The sequence below is a fragment of the Syngnathus floridae genome, chromosome 20 (assembly GCF_059516105.1).
Source record: "Syngnathus floridae isolate MCC-2025c chromosome 20, RoL_Sflo_1.0, whole genome shotgun sequence".
Taxonomy (NCBI): domain Eukaryota; kingdom Metazoa; phylum Chordata; class Actinopteri; order Syngnathiformes; family Syngnathidae; genus Syngnathus; species Syngnathus floridae.
Window position 1 is genome coordinate 6,358,434 of NC_142432.1, and position 16,124 is coordinate 6,374,557.

The following is a 16,124-nucleotide window of genomic DNA, read 5'->3' on the forward strand; positions in this document are numbered from 1 at the left end:
TGCTGTCTGTATTCAGAGATGAATGCAATGAAGCGGGTTTTTGATTCTTCGAGCAAACTTGAATGCGTCTTGCCGGTTGTACTTGAGCGTGCTAACAATAGCATGAAGACGCGAGGACCGTTTGAGGCAAGGTTTCCTACACTCACAGGCAGACAAACATCATATGGACGTAAACATAATAGTTTATAGTAGATTAGACCATTATTGAGAACATTTGGCCGTTTGAATTCTTAGGGCGTTGTGTTGCGATTTACCGTCGTCACGTAGCAGCGGCAACACCGGAATAAATGTAATGTTTACGTCTATACGTGAATACGTATACAAATATACGGGTTAAGGAGGTTCACTTTTGGGGTTCAAATTTTAAAACGGGTTGAATCGGACAAAAATTGCAAAAATAGAGCAAATGTTGAATCCCCATAGAGAATGAATGGGAAATTTAAAAAAGAAAATTGCGCCAAAACGTTTTCAAATTTGGAACGAAACGAACAATAAAAACGGCTCTAGAATGTTCACTTTTGCGGTTAAAATGTTGAAACGGGTTCAATCAGACAAAAATTGCAAAAGTTAGCGCAAATGTAGGTATTTAGGGCACTTAATGTTGAAATAAGATCACGGTTTGATTAGAGGCACTTCCGATCCAGCTGAGGTCACTTCCGGGTTATTTGGGTCACTTCCAGTTTAAAAAAGTCGCTTCCAGTTTAAAAAGGTCACTTCCGGTTTGATTTGGGATCACTTCCGGTTTACCTGTGGTCACTTCCGGTTCATTTGGGGTCACTTCCGGTTTGATTTGGGTCACTTCCGGTCTATTTGGGTCACTTCCGGTTTGATAAGAGGCACTTCCGGTCTAGCTGAGGTCACTTCCGGTTTATTTGGGGTCACTTCCGGTTTAAAAAGGTCACTTCCGGTTTAAAAAGGTCACTTCCGGTTTGATTTGGGGTCACTTCCGGTTTACTTGAGGTCACTTCCGGTTCATTTGGGGTCACTTCCGGTTTGATTTGGGTCACTTCCGGTCTATTTGGGTCACTTCCGGTTTGATAAGAGGCACTTCCGGTCTAGCTGAGGTCACTTCCGGTTTATTTGGGGTCACTTCCGGTTTAAAAAGGTCACTTCCGGTTTGATTTTGGGTCACTTCCGGTTTACCTGGGGTCACTTCCGGTTCATTTGGGGTCACTTCCGGTTTGATTTGGGTCACTTCCGGTTTGATTTGGGGTCACTTCCGGTTTACCTGAGGTCACTTCCTGTTTACCTAAGGTCACTTCCGGTTCGAATTGGGGCACTTCCGGTTCATTCTAGGTTCATTGGGAGCACTTCAGGGTCAATCCAAGATGGCCGCCACACTGGAAGTGGGGGTCAAGGGTTGAATTGTGTAAGCATAGTGGAAGTGGGGGTGAAGGGGTGAATATGGTAAGGATGAAGTGACCAAAGTGAATAAAGTTGGAATGGGTTGAATCGGTTGAAAAATGTAGAATTTAGAGTGAAAAAACGAAATTTTGTAGAATTTGGTGTGAATTTCAAAATAAAATTTTGGGAAATTTTGGTAAGTGGGAAGGTGTGGAATAGGTAGGCAAAAGATGAACAGTTGAAAGTTGGAATGGGTTGAATCGGTCAAAGAATGTAGAAATTAGAGGTGAAAAACCAAATTTTGTGAAATTTTGTCGAAATTTTTAACGTGAAAACGTGAAATTTTTGAATTTGGGAATTTTGGGAATGTCGAGAATCATTCCGAATGTGGTTTGAATGTGCTGAATGAGGTGAATTTAAAAGGGGAATGACGTAAATGTGAAATGTCGAATCTGCCATTGAGAATGAATGGGGAAAAATTTGTCGTAAATTCGCGAATTTTGCGAAATCGGAAAATTTTCGGAACGAGAAAAATGGAAGCGCTCATCTCGTGAATATTTGGAATACGTCAAAAGTGGAACGGAGTGAATCGGATGAATTATGTGGAAGAAGAAGCGGGACAAAAAAGTGTGGAGAATAAAATATAATAATAATAATAATAATAATAATAGAGAATGGTGTAGAATAACATATGTGTGAAGGCCATCGCCTTCACACAATAATAATAATAGAGAATGGTGTAGAATAACATATGTGTGAAGGCCATCGCCTTCACACAATAATAATAATAGAGAATGGTGTAGAATAACATATGTGTGAAGGCCATCGCCTTCACACAATAATAATAGAGAATGGTGTAGAATAACATATGTGTGAAGGCCATCGCCTTCACACAACTACGACTGCATGGTGCTGTACAGTCGCGCAAACCCGTGGAAAGTGATGTTGGCCAAGTACTCGGGGCAGGCAAGTGAAATAACACTTGTGCATTCGTTACCTTGAGAGTGCTAAATGCACCATAGAACCACAGTCGATGTGGAAAAACTTAATCCGATCAGAGAGGAAGAAGCAAGCGTGCAAGGCTTTGGTCCCAGGCCGTATCCGCAGCATCCCCCAAGCAGCGGCGGCGGCGGCAGCAGCAGTAAGCGCGAGCGCATTTATCCAGTTCGTCTTTAAAGCTCCCCACGGCCAATAAGTTAGCAGGCTTTAATATGGAACACGCTGGACGGGCAGGCAGGCAGGAAGGAAAGAAGGAGAGATGGGAGTCTTAAATTGCAGCAAGACTGACGAGAGAGAAATCTGCTCGCTCCCTCAGGTCGCCGCTTCGGGAAGAGAAACACATCCCGACTGCCAGATGTGACAGCCACGCTAACGTAGTCACTGTACCACTGTGAGAGGCGGCCAGAGTAGCCACAAATGGTACTCGGGTACGAGTACTGACACTTGTGAATAATTCCATGCCAGGAAATGGAAAAGGCAGTCCTCAAGAGTAAAATGGAAGAAATATTCAGCCAAAGGTTGTGCAGCTTTGAACTGTTGTGTTATTTAACATTACAGCTCATTTTCACCGTACTAGCAATCAAACAAAAACAGATGTGCTGACTTAAAATTGTGTTTATGTAAATTCTCGGTTGGTCGTTGCATTTCTACTGTCGCCCGGAATCCATACAACACAATCATAGTTTGGTAAATCCAGACTTTACACTGACTAAGTAGACAAGAATGTCATGATGTAGTTTTTGTGTGTGCGGCGACATTTTTCCGATACAAAATACGTGCCTTGGCGCAATAAAGGTTGGGAAAGACGCCCAGTACGGCCCGACAAGGTCACCCGCAGTCGAGGTGCGAGTTGGGATGTCGACAGGGAGCATCCCCTGTCGACATCCCAACTTGCACCTCGACTGCGGGACAGCCAGGATGATGGCACGATGACTAAAATGGCTCCCAAAAATGTGGCATCGCTTCACAGCGTTTTGAGCGACGTCGTGGTCTCGCAAACTTTGCCTGGAGGAACGCTTACGAGCTTGACGCTACGACTGCGCCAGCTGTTTAAGCAGTCGTCTCACGGCCATGGCAGAGTAAACACTATTAGTCCCAAAAGAAGCGCGGACCCTGAGGAAAAGCTCCCACCGTCTCCTCCATCACCCCCACCTCAACCTGTTTACTGCTTGCCTTGCATATTCCCGCCCTGTCAGTGTCATTTGTCTCCCAGGGGGCGCAGCGGCACGCACATTTGTTCTACTTGTGTCACAGCTCGCCCTCGCCTGCTCCATATTGAGATGCGCGGCGAGAACGACGCGGTCGATGCAACATCCCCAAGACTCTTTGCTCAAGTGCCACAATCTAAAAGTACTCGAGTGGCGCGTGAGGAAGGAACAATACGAGCGCCTCGTACAGAAACATGATGACCCGTCATTAGGCGTTTAATGGAGGGAGTCGGGGGTGGCGCTTGCGTTTACCGAAGTGCTTAAAAAAGTGCCGATATTAGACGTTTACTGCTAATTGGCTGTTTTATTTACATTTCTTTTATGTACCATCGCGGATGTAGGCAGTGTTGAATTCACTCGGTGACGGCTTAGATCGAACGTAGCAGGACAAACGATGCAACAAAATAAGACAACAGTGCTAATAATACATCAAATGTGCTAAATATTCAACTTTAGGTTTTATGAACTGCATCAGGACTGCAAGGACCATAAATACCCCAAGGGACAGTTCGAAAAACAGTTCATCGGTCACAGAACATTTTCTAGTCATGTAGAAATGATCATTTCTAAATGGAAACACTGGCCGAGATTTATGAAAACAAAAATTGTTTCCTAATTATTGTGAGACGTCACTAAAGTCTGAGCAAAAAAACAAACGTGAGCGGCACCATGACAAACTGATTTAGATGTTTAGAAGCGTTTAGAACCAAAAAATGTTGATGGCAGTGAGTGAAAGAGTTAATAGATTTCAAAAGCATATTGGAGAAGTAAAACTATTTTGATACGATATCTCCGCTGCATATTTTCATACACTGCCGGTGGGCCTACAGCAAATCACCCGCTTTCTAGCACTCAATTTGTATTTATAGAGGCAACATTCAAGTCGAAAGCGAAACTGCACATATTAAAGAAAAAGATTTTTACTTACCATCACAGTGGATCTGGCATCAAAGAGCACTCGCTTGATCCTCTGGATGAAGCCGTCACCTCCTTGAGCCTGCAGGGAGGCGAAGACACTTTAATGGAGCGGCGGGCGCGGCGCGCGATATTGTTTATATGCTAATTTCACACTGGTGCCGTTCGCCGTTGGCCATTTGTCGCAATTACTCGACGACAACTCGGGCGATCGGCAATTATCGGCGTGTTTATGAAGGGCTCCTCGCAGAAGACAATTAGCGTTGGGGCTATCGCCAAAAGCCCTCAAATTTGCGTCTGGGCTCAATTATTGCGAAAGCGCAGCTCCCGGGCAGAGGCCAGTGTGAGTGCACGGGCCAATTATAGTGAGCGCTGACAATTTTGGTGAGCCGGGAAGTCGGATTTGTTTACATGCAAGTTATCGTCCCCACGTTGCCACCTTAAATACTGGATGGCAAGCAAGACACCAACACTTAGGAGGAAAAAACAACACTTCATAACTGTCATAAAAAAAAAACAACAACTGCAAATGAGCCGCCGCTGCCTGTCAGAAAAAGCTAACTGCGCCTCCCGCACACAAGAGCCCACTCGTGTGTTTCATCGTCCTTCCGGATGACGAAGCAGCGGGATTTATTTCTGTCCCTGCATGAGGTATCTGCTTCCAGCGCTCGCCAGTCGATGCATCGGGCATACTGGGATCTAACATGATGACTGCAAATGCACGGTCATACAATATTAATCATAAAGTGTATAATGTGTACCTAATGACTTGTCCAATGAGGGCACAGGCATCCGTCCAATCGGTGGCCTGATTACCGACAACACTGCTTTCGTGGAAAGTCCCTCACATACTTTATGCCTTGGGGAAGCGGCTTTGTTATGCGAGGCAAAAAATAGCGAGTTGTTTTTTTTTTTTTTTATAACTGCGGCGGTTCTGCACGCGCAGTCGGGCTCTCGGTTGACACGCTGCCTCTCCTGAGCGGTGTGCGGATTACAACAGCGAGTCGTGTACTAATCTCACTGTTTGACTTGGACCGCAAGAATTATTCGGAGATAATCTGTTCAGGAAGGATAGCGACATGAAATCTAAACACGCAAAAGGAGATTGCAACAAATACCTCATGGGGTGAAATGTGAGGCAACATGTTTGACTCATCAGACTGCCGGTGTGGTTACAACGGCCGCAAATACTGTTAGTTTGAAAATCACTCCTCGATACATTTGATTTAAAGTCCCTGTAAATAACGTTTTCTAAATTTGACACACCGCAGAGGACAGTTAGTGTCGGGGAACAAAATTGACAGATTTATGTTTTTTTTTTTTTTTTTTTTAATCAACTTTGCTAATGCTCAGGCCTTAACGACTTACCGGGAACAGAGCACAACAGACAGTCAAGCGTGAGGAAGGTAATTTCGTACCGGCACGGAACCATTCAGAACGCCGCTGATGAACTGGACCAGCTGCTCCACGGTCTCGGTCGGCTGGCTGGGCAGGAAGTACTGCTCGTTGGCTGTGTTGAGGACGATAATGGAAGGCACCGTCACCTCGCTGAAAAAAACAACAGGAAACAAAGGTTTGTGTTTTTATTATTATTTTTAATCCTCTCAGCGGAGCGGACCACCTGAATCAAAGCGGAAACAAATTGTGGCTTCTGCATTGACAAATTGCCACACAGAAGAGCACAACGGCGTGATCGACAAAGCCTTTGTACTTTTCCCGTGGGAATGCTCTCAGAAAAAAAATGACGCATGTGTGCCAGGAAGAAGGCGAAAAGCAGACGGTACCAAGCCTTGGAATTTCCTTAATTTGTTTTCTTTTGAGTTAAGTTTCTCTCATCTGGGATGCACGCTGCATTTTGTAAGGAACCGGCTCACCATAAAAATAATCCATTCCTGCTGTCCAGCCTGGCTTTGGGCCAAGATAAAAAAATGTGGATCATCACAAATGGCCACCACATCTTGGGCCATCACAGAAATTAATTTGAAAATGATTTCATTCATTGTCAGTTTCTTACAGAGAATGGAACTGTCATGAAAAAATGAACTTGAAAGCAGTTACCACATATTGCGGCCTGCTTTTGTAAACTGGCTGTTTGTTTGCAAGTCACATTGGGATTTACTCTTCAACGTTGCTGAACTGGAATGACCTGCGCCGTTTCGTGGAAACGGAGCTTTAAGATGCGGCCGGCATACAAAGTGTACAGACACTCGGAGCACTGTTTTGGACGAATCAACGGAGGAATTACACAACTCAGTCAGCTAACAAGGTCATGCAAACAAGCAATGCCCCCCCCACGCGCCGCGGCACCGGCTCGTATAACGCGCCCTCATCAAGCGGGCTGCGCTCGCACTCCATCACGCCGCCGCGATCCCACGTTCCCGCCGCGTTACGCTAATGGGGGCGACAAAAGTGCACACGCATGCGCGCGGGGCCAGTGATGGATGCGCCCCGGCTGCGCCGACCAGCTGAGCTCTGCGAGTCACGCATACGCACGTGGCGAAAATGTGCGCCCCGCCTGATGCGCCGCCGATTGCAACAGATGGTGGCCATTTTAAATAAATATGGATTAGCCTCTTAACCTCACTCAGAGGAGAGAATTTTGTGGTGGAAACCGAATCACACATTACAATGGAAAAAATGCTGACGGCGGGCGGTGTTGTGAGCCCTTAAGCAATGGATAACGCAACACAAACTCAAATGTTTGGCGTAAAACTTAATTTTGTGGACTCATTGAAATCTGGCGCCTTTTAGTTGAAGACATTTTCTAGACTCGCTTTATCTTTGTAAAGGCAAAAAAACTGTAATGCAGGTCTTGTATTGCTAATCATTAGTGTGCAGGGGGCAGCCGAATGTTGCAGTCGTGTCGTGAGTGTATATTAAGATCAATTCTGATCTCATATAAATGCTAATTATGGCACTGGAGCCAGAAGACGCTCAGCTTAATGATTTGAAAACCAGTGAATAATTTAAACACACAGCCGATGCTTATTTTGTCCACGGTAAGTATTTTTGAAAAGAAAAAAAAAAAAATTGGGGTTGCACTTCCAGTAGAGACTTTTTGGGCTGTGTGTGTCAGTTGCTGGTGCATTGTGGGTATGTGGCTTCCCAATGTGCATGAGATGAACTTGGAGAAAAGTAAGAGGCCAAAGCAAGGCGGATGGAGTGCTTTACTTTGGGGGTTAGTGCAGGAAATGAGTGTAAGCCTAAGTAATGTCCTGGATATGCGAGTGTGTGTGTGTGTGCCTGTGTGTGCCGCGGGGTGAAAGCAGTGGCAGGCTAATGCCAGACAGGCCGCTGCCAGGACACAGTAATCGCCATGATGACAGAAAGCGGGATAAAAAGCCATCAGATTTATTTCGCCGGGCGTCCTGAGGGAGCGGATTAGTGGACATTGACGGAGCCAGGATTTCATCCCTCAAAGGAGGGCAATTAATCCTGCGCCGCCGCGTCCAAACACCCGCAAAACCCTGGAAAAGCGAGCGCGGGAAGGCCAATCGCGTCCTTTCATCCTCGGCCGGTAAACGCCGGCAGATTTCCAGCGAGACTGGTTAATCAACTGCGTCGGGTGTTTTCCAGGAAGCGTTCAAACAGACGCCTTGCTCATACACTAGATTCTATTACGACGCATCATTTGATCAGGCGGACATCCCCGTCAAGCGGTTAATTAACAGCAGGCCTTCCTGCGACCGGTGCTCTCGTCCAGATGTCGTTAGCGCGCCCAAGCCATTAGGTTCTACGTGTTGCTATATACGCCACTAATCCTCACACGCAACACCCGTCGTCGGTTTTACCATCAGCGTGGCACACCAGATTTGTGCACGGGAAGTGAGAGAGCGAGGATGACGACAAGGATGAGAGAATGTAGAAGAAGGCTGACTTTAGCCACTCACCCCATGATGAGGCTGTTGATGTAGTCGTTCCCATCCATGTGGCCAAACTGGAAGTCTCTGTGGACACAAGGCCACATTCATTAAGTGCGGCTTAAGCTTATGTACACAAACACACACACATTAGAGTAAACTTCCCATCTGGGCGGAATGCAAACAAACTTCTACTCCATTTGCATGATCCGGCTGTGAAAAAGCTGCGGACTGATTTTGGGAGGAAAAGAAAAATCGTCAGACTATTTCTACTCGGATGTGATTGTGTAAGTGGAGTGCATTGTGGGTAGTCCAGGTAAGATGGCTGCAGTGGGCGTCTAGGGAAATGACTGATTAGTTGCGCTCTCACTATTCATTTGAGCCTCCGGGCGCCACATAATGGCGGCGGCGCTCGTGTCAATGACGAAATTACGAGGAGACGGGAGCGTGTCATAAATCCAGCCGGCACAATGGGAAGCATCGCTCTGGCTTATTGATGATTTTGCTGACGAGTGTCAGGCGGCACGGATATGAAGCTAATAAAAAGTCTCAATACGAACGTCTATTAAGGGACCCAGAGACATGCAGATACAAAATGTAATGGCTTTTTTTTTTTCTTTTCTTTTTTTTTTTTTAATCAAGGCCCAAGTTTAGCAAACGGAGCGCGATCTTTCCTGGTGGATGAGCTCCACTGCAGGAGGATTCAGGCCACTTCCTTCAACTTTTCCCGACCGAGGAAATGAATCCATAAAGAGGGATATGCATTCAAGGCATGTTTATTATCAGATTGGCTCAAGCGGTTCTCGGTGTAAAGGCTTCTAAAATTCAATCTCGCGGGCCTTAAAAGAGAGTGCGTGTGTGTGTTGGGGGGGTGCAATTGAGAACCTACAGGAGCAGTGATATTTAAGGCAAGAGCCCACCAGCAATAACTCAGAAAGGGCTCGAGTTTTTGTACTTCAATCAGCTGCTATCATCACTTCTTTGGTTCATGTGCAAATGCCAGCAGTGTGAAATTAAACAGCAAAGTTTGTCTAAAAATGTTAATGTTATGTTAACACAGCCTTGGCCTAGCAGTAGCGGGCGACCTGCTGAGACATGGCTCATTTGCATTAGACAGGACTGCTGCCTCAACAGGCTAGCTTGAGTCAGGCGACTACAAAGTATCCAATATAACAGGGGAACGCCTGGATCATTGGACCAAATATGTCGCTGGCATGATACTAAATTGTACGAGGGGAACGCAGACTGTGTCCTCTTTGAAAAGATTTTGAGTGACAGCTAAAAGAGCGGCAATATTTGTCAGCCACCCGACTGCATGATTACCTCTTTGAGTGAAGCACAATGAAAAATGGGCGCGCCATCCCTGAATAAACCAACAAATTGGATGTCATACCTGCTAAAGTGCTCTCTGTATTCCCTGGCAACCGTCTGAATCAACACTTTTAATCTGGGTGGGGGAGGAAGAAAAAAAAAAGCCTGTGAGCAAGCTTCGGCGAAATTGTCGGCTAGTCTTATCTTGATTGGAAAGCCGTGCACTTAAAGGTGCTGGTGTACCTGCCACTCTCCTCGGTGGGGTCCTTCTCGTCAATGATTGCAATCGCCACCAGTTTGCCTAAAGGGGGCAGACAAGGGGGCGGGATGCTAGATTACAAAAGGCAATCACAGTCGACAGATGAGAGGACAATGGCGACCGAGATAAAGTGCTGTTTTCCTGAGACGTTAATATCAAACCAGACTGGGGTGAAAATGAATAGATTGATTACAATTTCCTTGCAAGCGCGATGAATCCTTGAGCAAAGAAAACACAAGCCACAGAACCCCCCCCCCCACCCCTCTTCAGCGCCGGTTGTGACTGGAGCACCCCCTGATGGTGACGCACGGAGCTTGCTGCCAAATACAGGGATGAGAATGGCAAATGTGAAAAAACACTGAAAAGTAGCCGGGGGTCTGGGGGCCGATTTTTCATAAATATATAATATATATATATTTATTCTTTAACAATATCATGACAATAGCGTAACATTAGCTTACATGTACCATCATGTTACTTTCTAAACCCACACGCTTGTAAAAGTAACAACGTATGGCATTCTTATCTAAAGTCAGAACATGTTGGAGCTAATTTTACCATAATGATTAGGTGGCTGGATTAGTCAGTGCGAACTGGCTGTTTTTTGTAATAAAAGTTCTTAAGCAAGCAAGCAATGCCAGCCCGGGCCCTCAAACACATCCAAAAGGACACAGCAGGGCTGCTGCCCGGGCCGGGTACACGGTCACTTAGACACAGACGCCACGCTTCGTGTCGCTACGAGTTTGGTGGCGTGGTTGACGGAAGCCGCCGAGCGGAAAATGTTATTCCGCCGGCGCCGCGCTTGTGTTACCGCCACTTTGGCAGAAGAGTCACGCTCCTCCGACATCTAACCGAGTATTTCAAAGCCTCCGTCTTTAATCGGTGGGGCTCTAATTAAAAAGCATTTGGCTGTAGCTTGTTAGGTGCAGGGGCTGGCGGGGCGAGACAAGCGGCTAAATCAAAGCGCCCGTCACAGGAAGGTGCACATTAAACTGAAACGCCGAGATGCTGCTGCTTCTAATATTAGACGGCGCGCGGCCTCACTCGCAGTAAGCCCGAGACGTCCTGTGGGAGGGAGCATCTGCAAAGTAGAGCAACATGCTATGGATTCGCAAAGGAGGGAATGTCCTGAAACCACCCAACTGCCAGATATAGCGGAGGCTGTGATGATTAGGAATAAATTTCAATTTGGGATGGGGGATGCTACATGGCAGTTCACTTTTGGCAGATTCATTCACTGCAATAATGTTTTGCTCTGAATAACAAAGATTTGTTGTGTTACGAAACATAAGCTTCACCATAGCGTACCGGTCTCTCCAAGCTCGTACAGCGTAAATCCGTCAATCTGCAGGTAGCCTTGGAAGCGCTCCCTGTTGACCCAACTGGTCAGGCTGCCATCAGCGTACTCTGCAACACGGAAGCACACACACAAGCTTCCTTAACAATATTTTTCATCTTGCAATCAGTGTAGCGTGACAACCGGTGTTGCCTGGACACCAGCAATCACGTTCCCGCTTAAAACGCACGAAAGGGAGCTGTGTAGTTTGACACCAAGGTGCTGTAGGAAACTAAGACCGCTCAGTGGAAAAATGGGTTGAGTGTTGCATGCGTGAAGGGGTAAGCGCCGCATGTTGCCACTCGCACATCTGGCGGCCACATGTGGAGCCGATCGCGCTCGCCGGATCAAAATAGTAGGGGAAATGTCTGAAAAGCGCTTACGGGATACTCATTACGCGCGTCGAAGGGCGCCGGGGACCTCATTATGACACCTTAATAAGTTATCACGACCTCACGGCCACCGTGAGAGTAATTACAAGACGGGCGATGACTTTGACACGCTTTTTAAACCAGGCGGGGAGTCTCCCCAAAGGGCCTCATCGCAAAACGCTTCATTTCAAACGGGCATCGCCAGCGTGGGTATTAACGCTGAGTTCGTGTGAGAAAGCTGCTGAGTCGACTCTGGCGCATTCTTTCCACAGATGTTCTGGCTTTATGGGCCGACGCGCTTCCTTCCCCCAGAGTGAGCTAAACGCCGCCCCTCCCCACCGCCCACCTCCGCTGCAACTACTTCACCTTGAAACACACGCTCAAGCCGGGAGAAGGCGTTCTTGGACGTCTCCATACGGGCTGCAGGGATGATGAATTAAAAAAAGTAAGGCAAGATGATCCAACGTCTTGAGAAGCGTGACAGAATCCTCGCATGTACTTTTTTTCGTGGTGGGTGTATTTTCTACAACCGATGCTGAGAGACTGCCATTTTATGCGTGTTTTATGTTATGACTGGATGTGCCGGCTCTCAATTTGACACGTTCTAAATACTTTGGACCAAATGCAGGCATTTCAATGACATCCTCGTCATCTTTGCTGACTAAGACGCGGCGTGTTATCATCTTCAGAGGCGCGCCGACGTCTTGTCGTCGCTGTCGCGGCGCATTAGGCGGCCCGTCGCTTAAGTGCCCGCCGTAAATGTATGCAAACTAATTCCGCCTCACAGCCGGCTGCGTTTTGTTCGCTCCCATAGGAGGAGCGGCGCAGTCAAACAGGAGAGATTAGCCGAGAGACTTGAAGGCGAGCGATAACTAGGACGGTCCGACGCGGGAGCGGCCTTCCTTGACCTTGTCGCTTGTTACACCTTTCAGGCGTGTCGTCGTCCAGCTGCTGGTCAAAACAGCCCGAGCAACAGCTTCTGTAGCGTGAAGGATTGTGGCAAATTAAATATGCATGAGCTTCGTGCCGTACTTATTTTAACAGCAGCCTTGAAGGGCTAGAGAGAGAGGGGAAAAAAAAAAAAAAATGGATGCGGCTTGTGATGCGCGCTTAAGCTGTGAAAGCCAAACAACGCGGCGCCACAGAATTATTTGCGCAAAATGAGAGGCCAGATTTAGACTGCGGAGCTCGTCTCTTCAAAATCACACGAACGAGAGCAGCGAGGCTTGGATCCAGGCGGGGAGGAGGAGGCGGCAATCTTGGTTGCATTTTCTAAGAATTGTCAGCCTCGGTGTGGCGACAACACCGTCCGTATAGAATAGAATGTGCGCGTGTGCGAATGCTGGCAACGGTCAGGAATTTGTTCAATTGTATCAACATCCACAACCATAGCTATTTGTAAATGTTCGGGTGTTGTTTTTATGAGCCTGACTGTGGAGCCCGAATCGAAAAAAACAAAGGCGGAGGACGACATTGGCACTGACACGGTAAAGTCCCGCCTGGCAGCACTGACCCAAAGCAGCTTCAGAGTACAAGCGGCCATCAAAGCACGGTGGTGAAATGACACAGTTGCGGCGTGGCAGCGGGAAAGTTGATATTTCCCGCTTATTTCCCGACCTCGCCCGCGCCACATATAATTTACAGCTCGACGGCGCGTACGCTACAAGCTCCGCGGTCTCCCACGCCCACGCCAGCCTGCTACGCCTGGGGAGATAACCGCTGCAACATGGCTAGAGGCCTCGCCGCGCGGTGGTGCAGAGAAGAAAGAGACGAGGAGGCAAAAGGCGGCCCGAGGCTCGACACGACAGCCAACGATCCCGTTCGGGGAGCGGCACTCACCGTCATAGGTGAAGTAGGCGCCATCTTTGAACACGATAACCGCGGGCATCTCCGGCAAGGTTACGGACTGAAAACACAAAAATGTCTCCTTTTAAAGCGAGTTTACACGCGCAGAATTTCAAACAGGAGAGAAAACCTGAGGGTGACAAATAAGCAAGGTAAGCACATTTCACAGATTTCAAGCTACACTGGGCACCATGATGACTTTGCACATCACACGAGTGATGAAATGTCACTTAAAGGCATATACGGGATTTATTATATTCTCAAATATGTTACTATCAATGCAAATCTGTGAAATTATTGAGCAGAGCATGAGTGACGAAGCAGAAAACAAGCAGTGAAAAGCACCATTTGATCATTAGTCACCTCTGGCAGGACGTCCTCCGAGGCTGAGAAGAAATATGTATAGACAATGAGCTCAGTGGCAACGTCGTTGTACTTCTCCTGCAAAGACAATAGAAAATAAATGTATTTTTGTGTGCATTCCTCAATTTCAAACAAACACTGACGCAACACAAACACTCACTTTGAGGGGAGACTCGCCGCCGACGTACACGAAGAGGACATTGTGTCGCTTCATCATATGCTCAAACATCTGCTTGCTAGGAAGGGCTCGAACGGCCGGCCTGCAGAGGGGGTCCGGGTTTTTGTGATTTCAAAAAGGCAACAAAATACTCGCAGGTGCCCACTACATTAGCTACACCAGCTAATGAGATCCAATACAAGAGCTGGATCCAAAATGATGCCAGAATTGTATTATAATCACCGCTCCTAAAAATTGAGTGTACCTAAAGTTGTGGCCAGTGGGTGAGTTTGTATTATGAGGTTATGGCGCCACCCAGTGGTGATAAGCAACCACTGTAGCCCTCCAGTGAAAAATATTGGTAGTCATGATAGCGTTCCAGACAACGCTTTGGCAACACTCACCCAGCCACCCGATTGGCAAATTCCACGATGTCGTCTTTTGTCCTTGCACCTTTGTAATTGTAGGCCAGGTCACCCTTTAATCTGCAAGGGGACACAATTCAAAATTTCAGTTGAGAAAGCATTGGAGGAATAACATAACTGAGTTTAGCAATAATAAAAAAAAAAAGAACGCCCAAATTATACATACAAGGAAACAATCCAGCTGGTCGACAAATGTTTTGATCCGAAAACATTTTTTTTAGAAAAAAATATTCCATTTTAATTTTGGGTCACCATGGCGGTTGATAGTTGGTATTGATGCATGCTTAAACGACAAATGTCCACTCTTTTAGTTTCGGCTCAACAATTTACTTACAATTCATTAGGATTTTGCTCGCTGCTTTCAAAAATAAAATGTGAATATTCCTCAGGCTCATTTCTCAATTTTCTAATGTAGAGAAACACAACATGGTGCCACAAACTCATCGACAGTCTAAAACTATTTGCCTCTCCCCACTAGCAACACCCGAGTCTATTTGTGCCATTAATTAGGTAGACATTTGGCACATTGGCGCCACTGCGCACCGGCGCACGAGCTAAAACGAGCACGTTGCCGTGGAGTGTGGCCGCCGTTGCATCAGCCCACGGGGCTTGGTGCTCTCAGGAGGGGTGGGGGAAAGGTTGGCGTGGGGCGGCTGTCCTCTGATGGAGGTTTCATCACTGGCCTGCGCTGTTTCAACTGTACTTCCCCCAAAGGAGCTGGATGGAACTCCAGTTTACATAAAAAGATGCCGTCTTACACATGAATTTAAAAGCTTTACTAGGTGAAAAAGCTAATTTCATGTGAACATTATCGCTAATGATTAAAAGCCTCTGGAAGTGTTGCGGGAATAGGATTGAGGTAACATGTGGTGAGCAAGCTTTGTCTTGATTACGCCTCAGGCAAGCAGCAGCAGGCAGTAGCAGCACGGCATGTTTCAAGCGAAGGACACAGAGCGAGCCTCCGGGGGAAAGACTCAAGAGGCACCAAGAGCAAACTTCACCAAAGATACTTCAGATGCGGGGAAAAATAATATAACTGAAAAGCTCAAGGAGGAATGAGGAAAAATATTGCCACAGCCAGTGCCAACACCATGTAAAAAGGCCACACTGCGGTGACTCAGGGTCCCTGCAAATTTTTTAGTCCATTAATTCTCTTTTTCCATTATTCAAAATAAAAAGCATAATTGACACGATTATCGCAGACACTTACAGTTTTATGGTGGGGTAACCGCGCACGCCAAACTCTGACGCCATTCCTGCCAAAAAAGAACCAAAAAATCCGAAGATGCTCACATTTACTTTATAAAAATATTTATATACACTAAATGACAAAGACTCACCTGAGTAAGCAGTGGCGTCCATCTTGCCGACACGGACCGGCGACCCGGATAGTTTCAGCTCGGCGCCCACATCGTGCCACACCGGCTCCAGTTTTTTGCAGTAGCCGCACCAAGGAGCGTAGAACTGAAAGCCAAGAGTTACAAGATGTTCTTCCATCATTTAGGCTTTGTCTGGTGTTTTAAAAGCAATTGTCAAGAAGCATTTTTTTAGACAGAGGAATATCAGGTCACTGTGAGTACCGACACATATTTTTTCAGCTATGCATATTTTTATGGTGGATTTTAGAATCACTTCATCAGAAAACTTGACTACTTCTCAGGTTGGGCACATTTCCATCTGCTCTGCAAGCCTAAAACTGAGTCCGACTGTAACATAAGCCCCCCTGGCTTT

The 16,124-nt window shown here is 46.7% G+C and overlaps 1 protein-coding gene across 4 annotated transcripts in view; it reads right to left on the minus strand.

The window, feature by feature from the left end:
- tmx3b (thioredoxin related transmembrane protein 3b) overlaps positions 1-16,124 on the minus strand; it is an 81,716-nt gene that overhangs the window by 64,703 nt on the left and 889 nt on the right. For all 4 annotated transcript variants that reach the window (XM_088362859.1, XM_088362857.1, XM_088362858.1 and 1 more), the window contains exons 4-15: positions 15,734-15,857; positions 15,604-15,649; positions 14,373-14,453; positions 13,972-14,071; positions 13,812-13,889; positions 13,443-13,509; positions 11,205-11,303; positions 9,881-9,938; positions 9,720-9,773; positions 8,357-8,413; positions 5,885-6,014; positions 4,480-4,548 (exon numbers count right to left, since the gene is read on the minus strand). In XM_088362859.1, the coding sequence (XP_088218985.1) occupies positions 4,480-4,548; positions 5,885-6,014; positions 8,357-8,413; positions 9,720-9,773; positions 9,881-9,938; positions 11,205-11,303; positions 13,443-13,509; positions 13,812-13,889; positions 13,972-14,071; positions 14,373-14,453; positions 15,604-15,649; positions 15,734-15,857 (963 nt within the window). The remainder of the gene's footprint in view (positions 1-4,479; positions 4,549-5,884; positions 6,015-8,356; positions 8,414-9,719; positions 9,774-9,880; positions 9,939-11,204; positions 11,304-13,442; positions 13,510-13,811; positions 13,890-13,971; positions 14,072-14,372; positions 14,454-15,603; positions 15,650-15,733; positions 15,858-16,124) is intronic.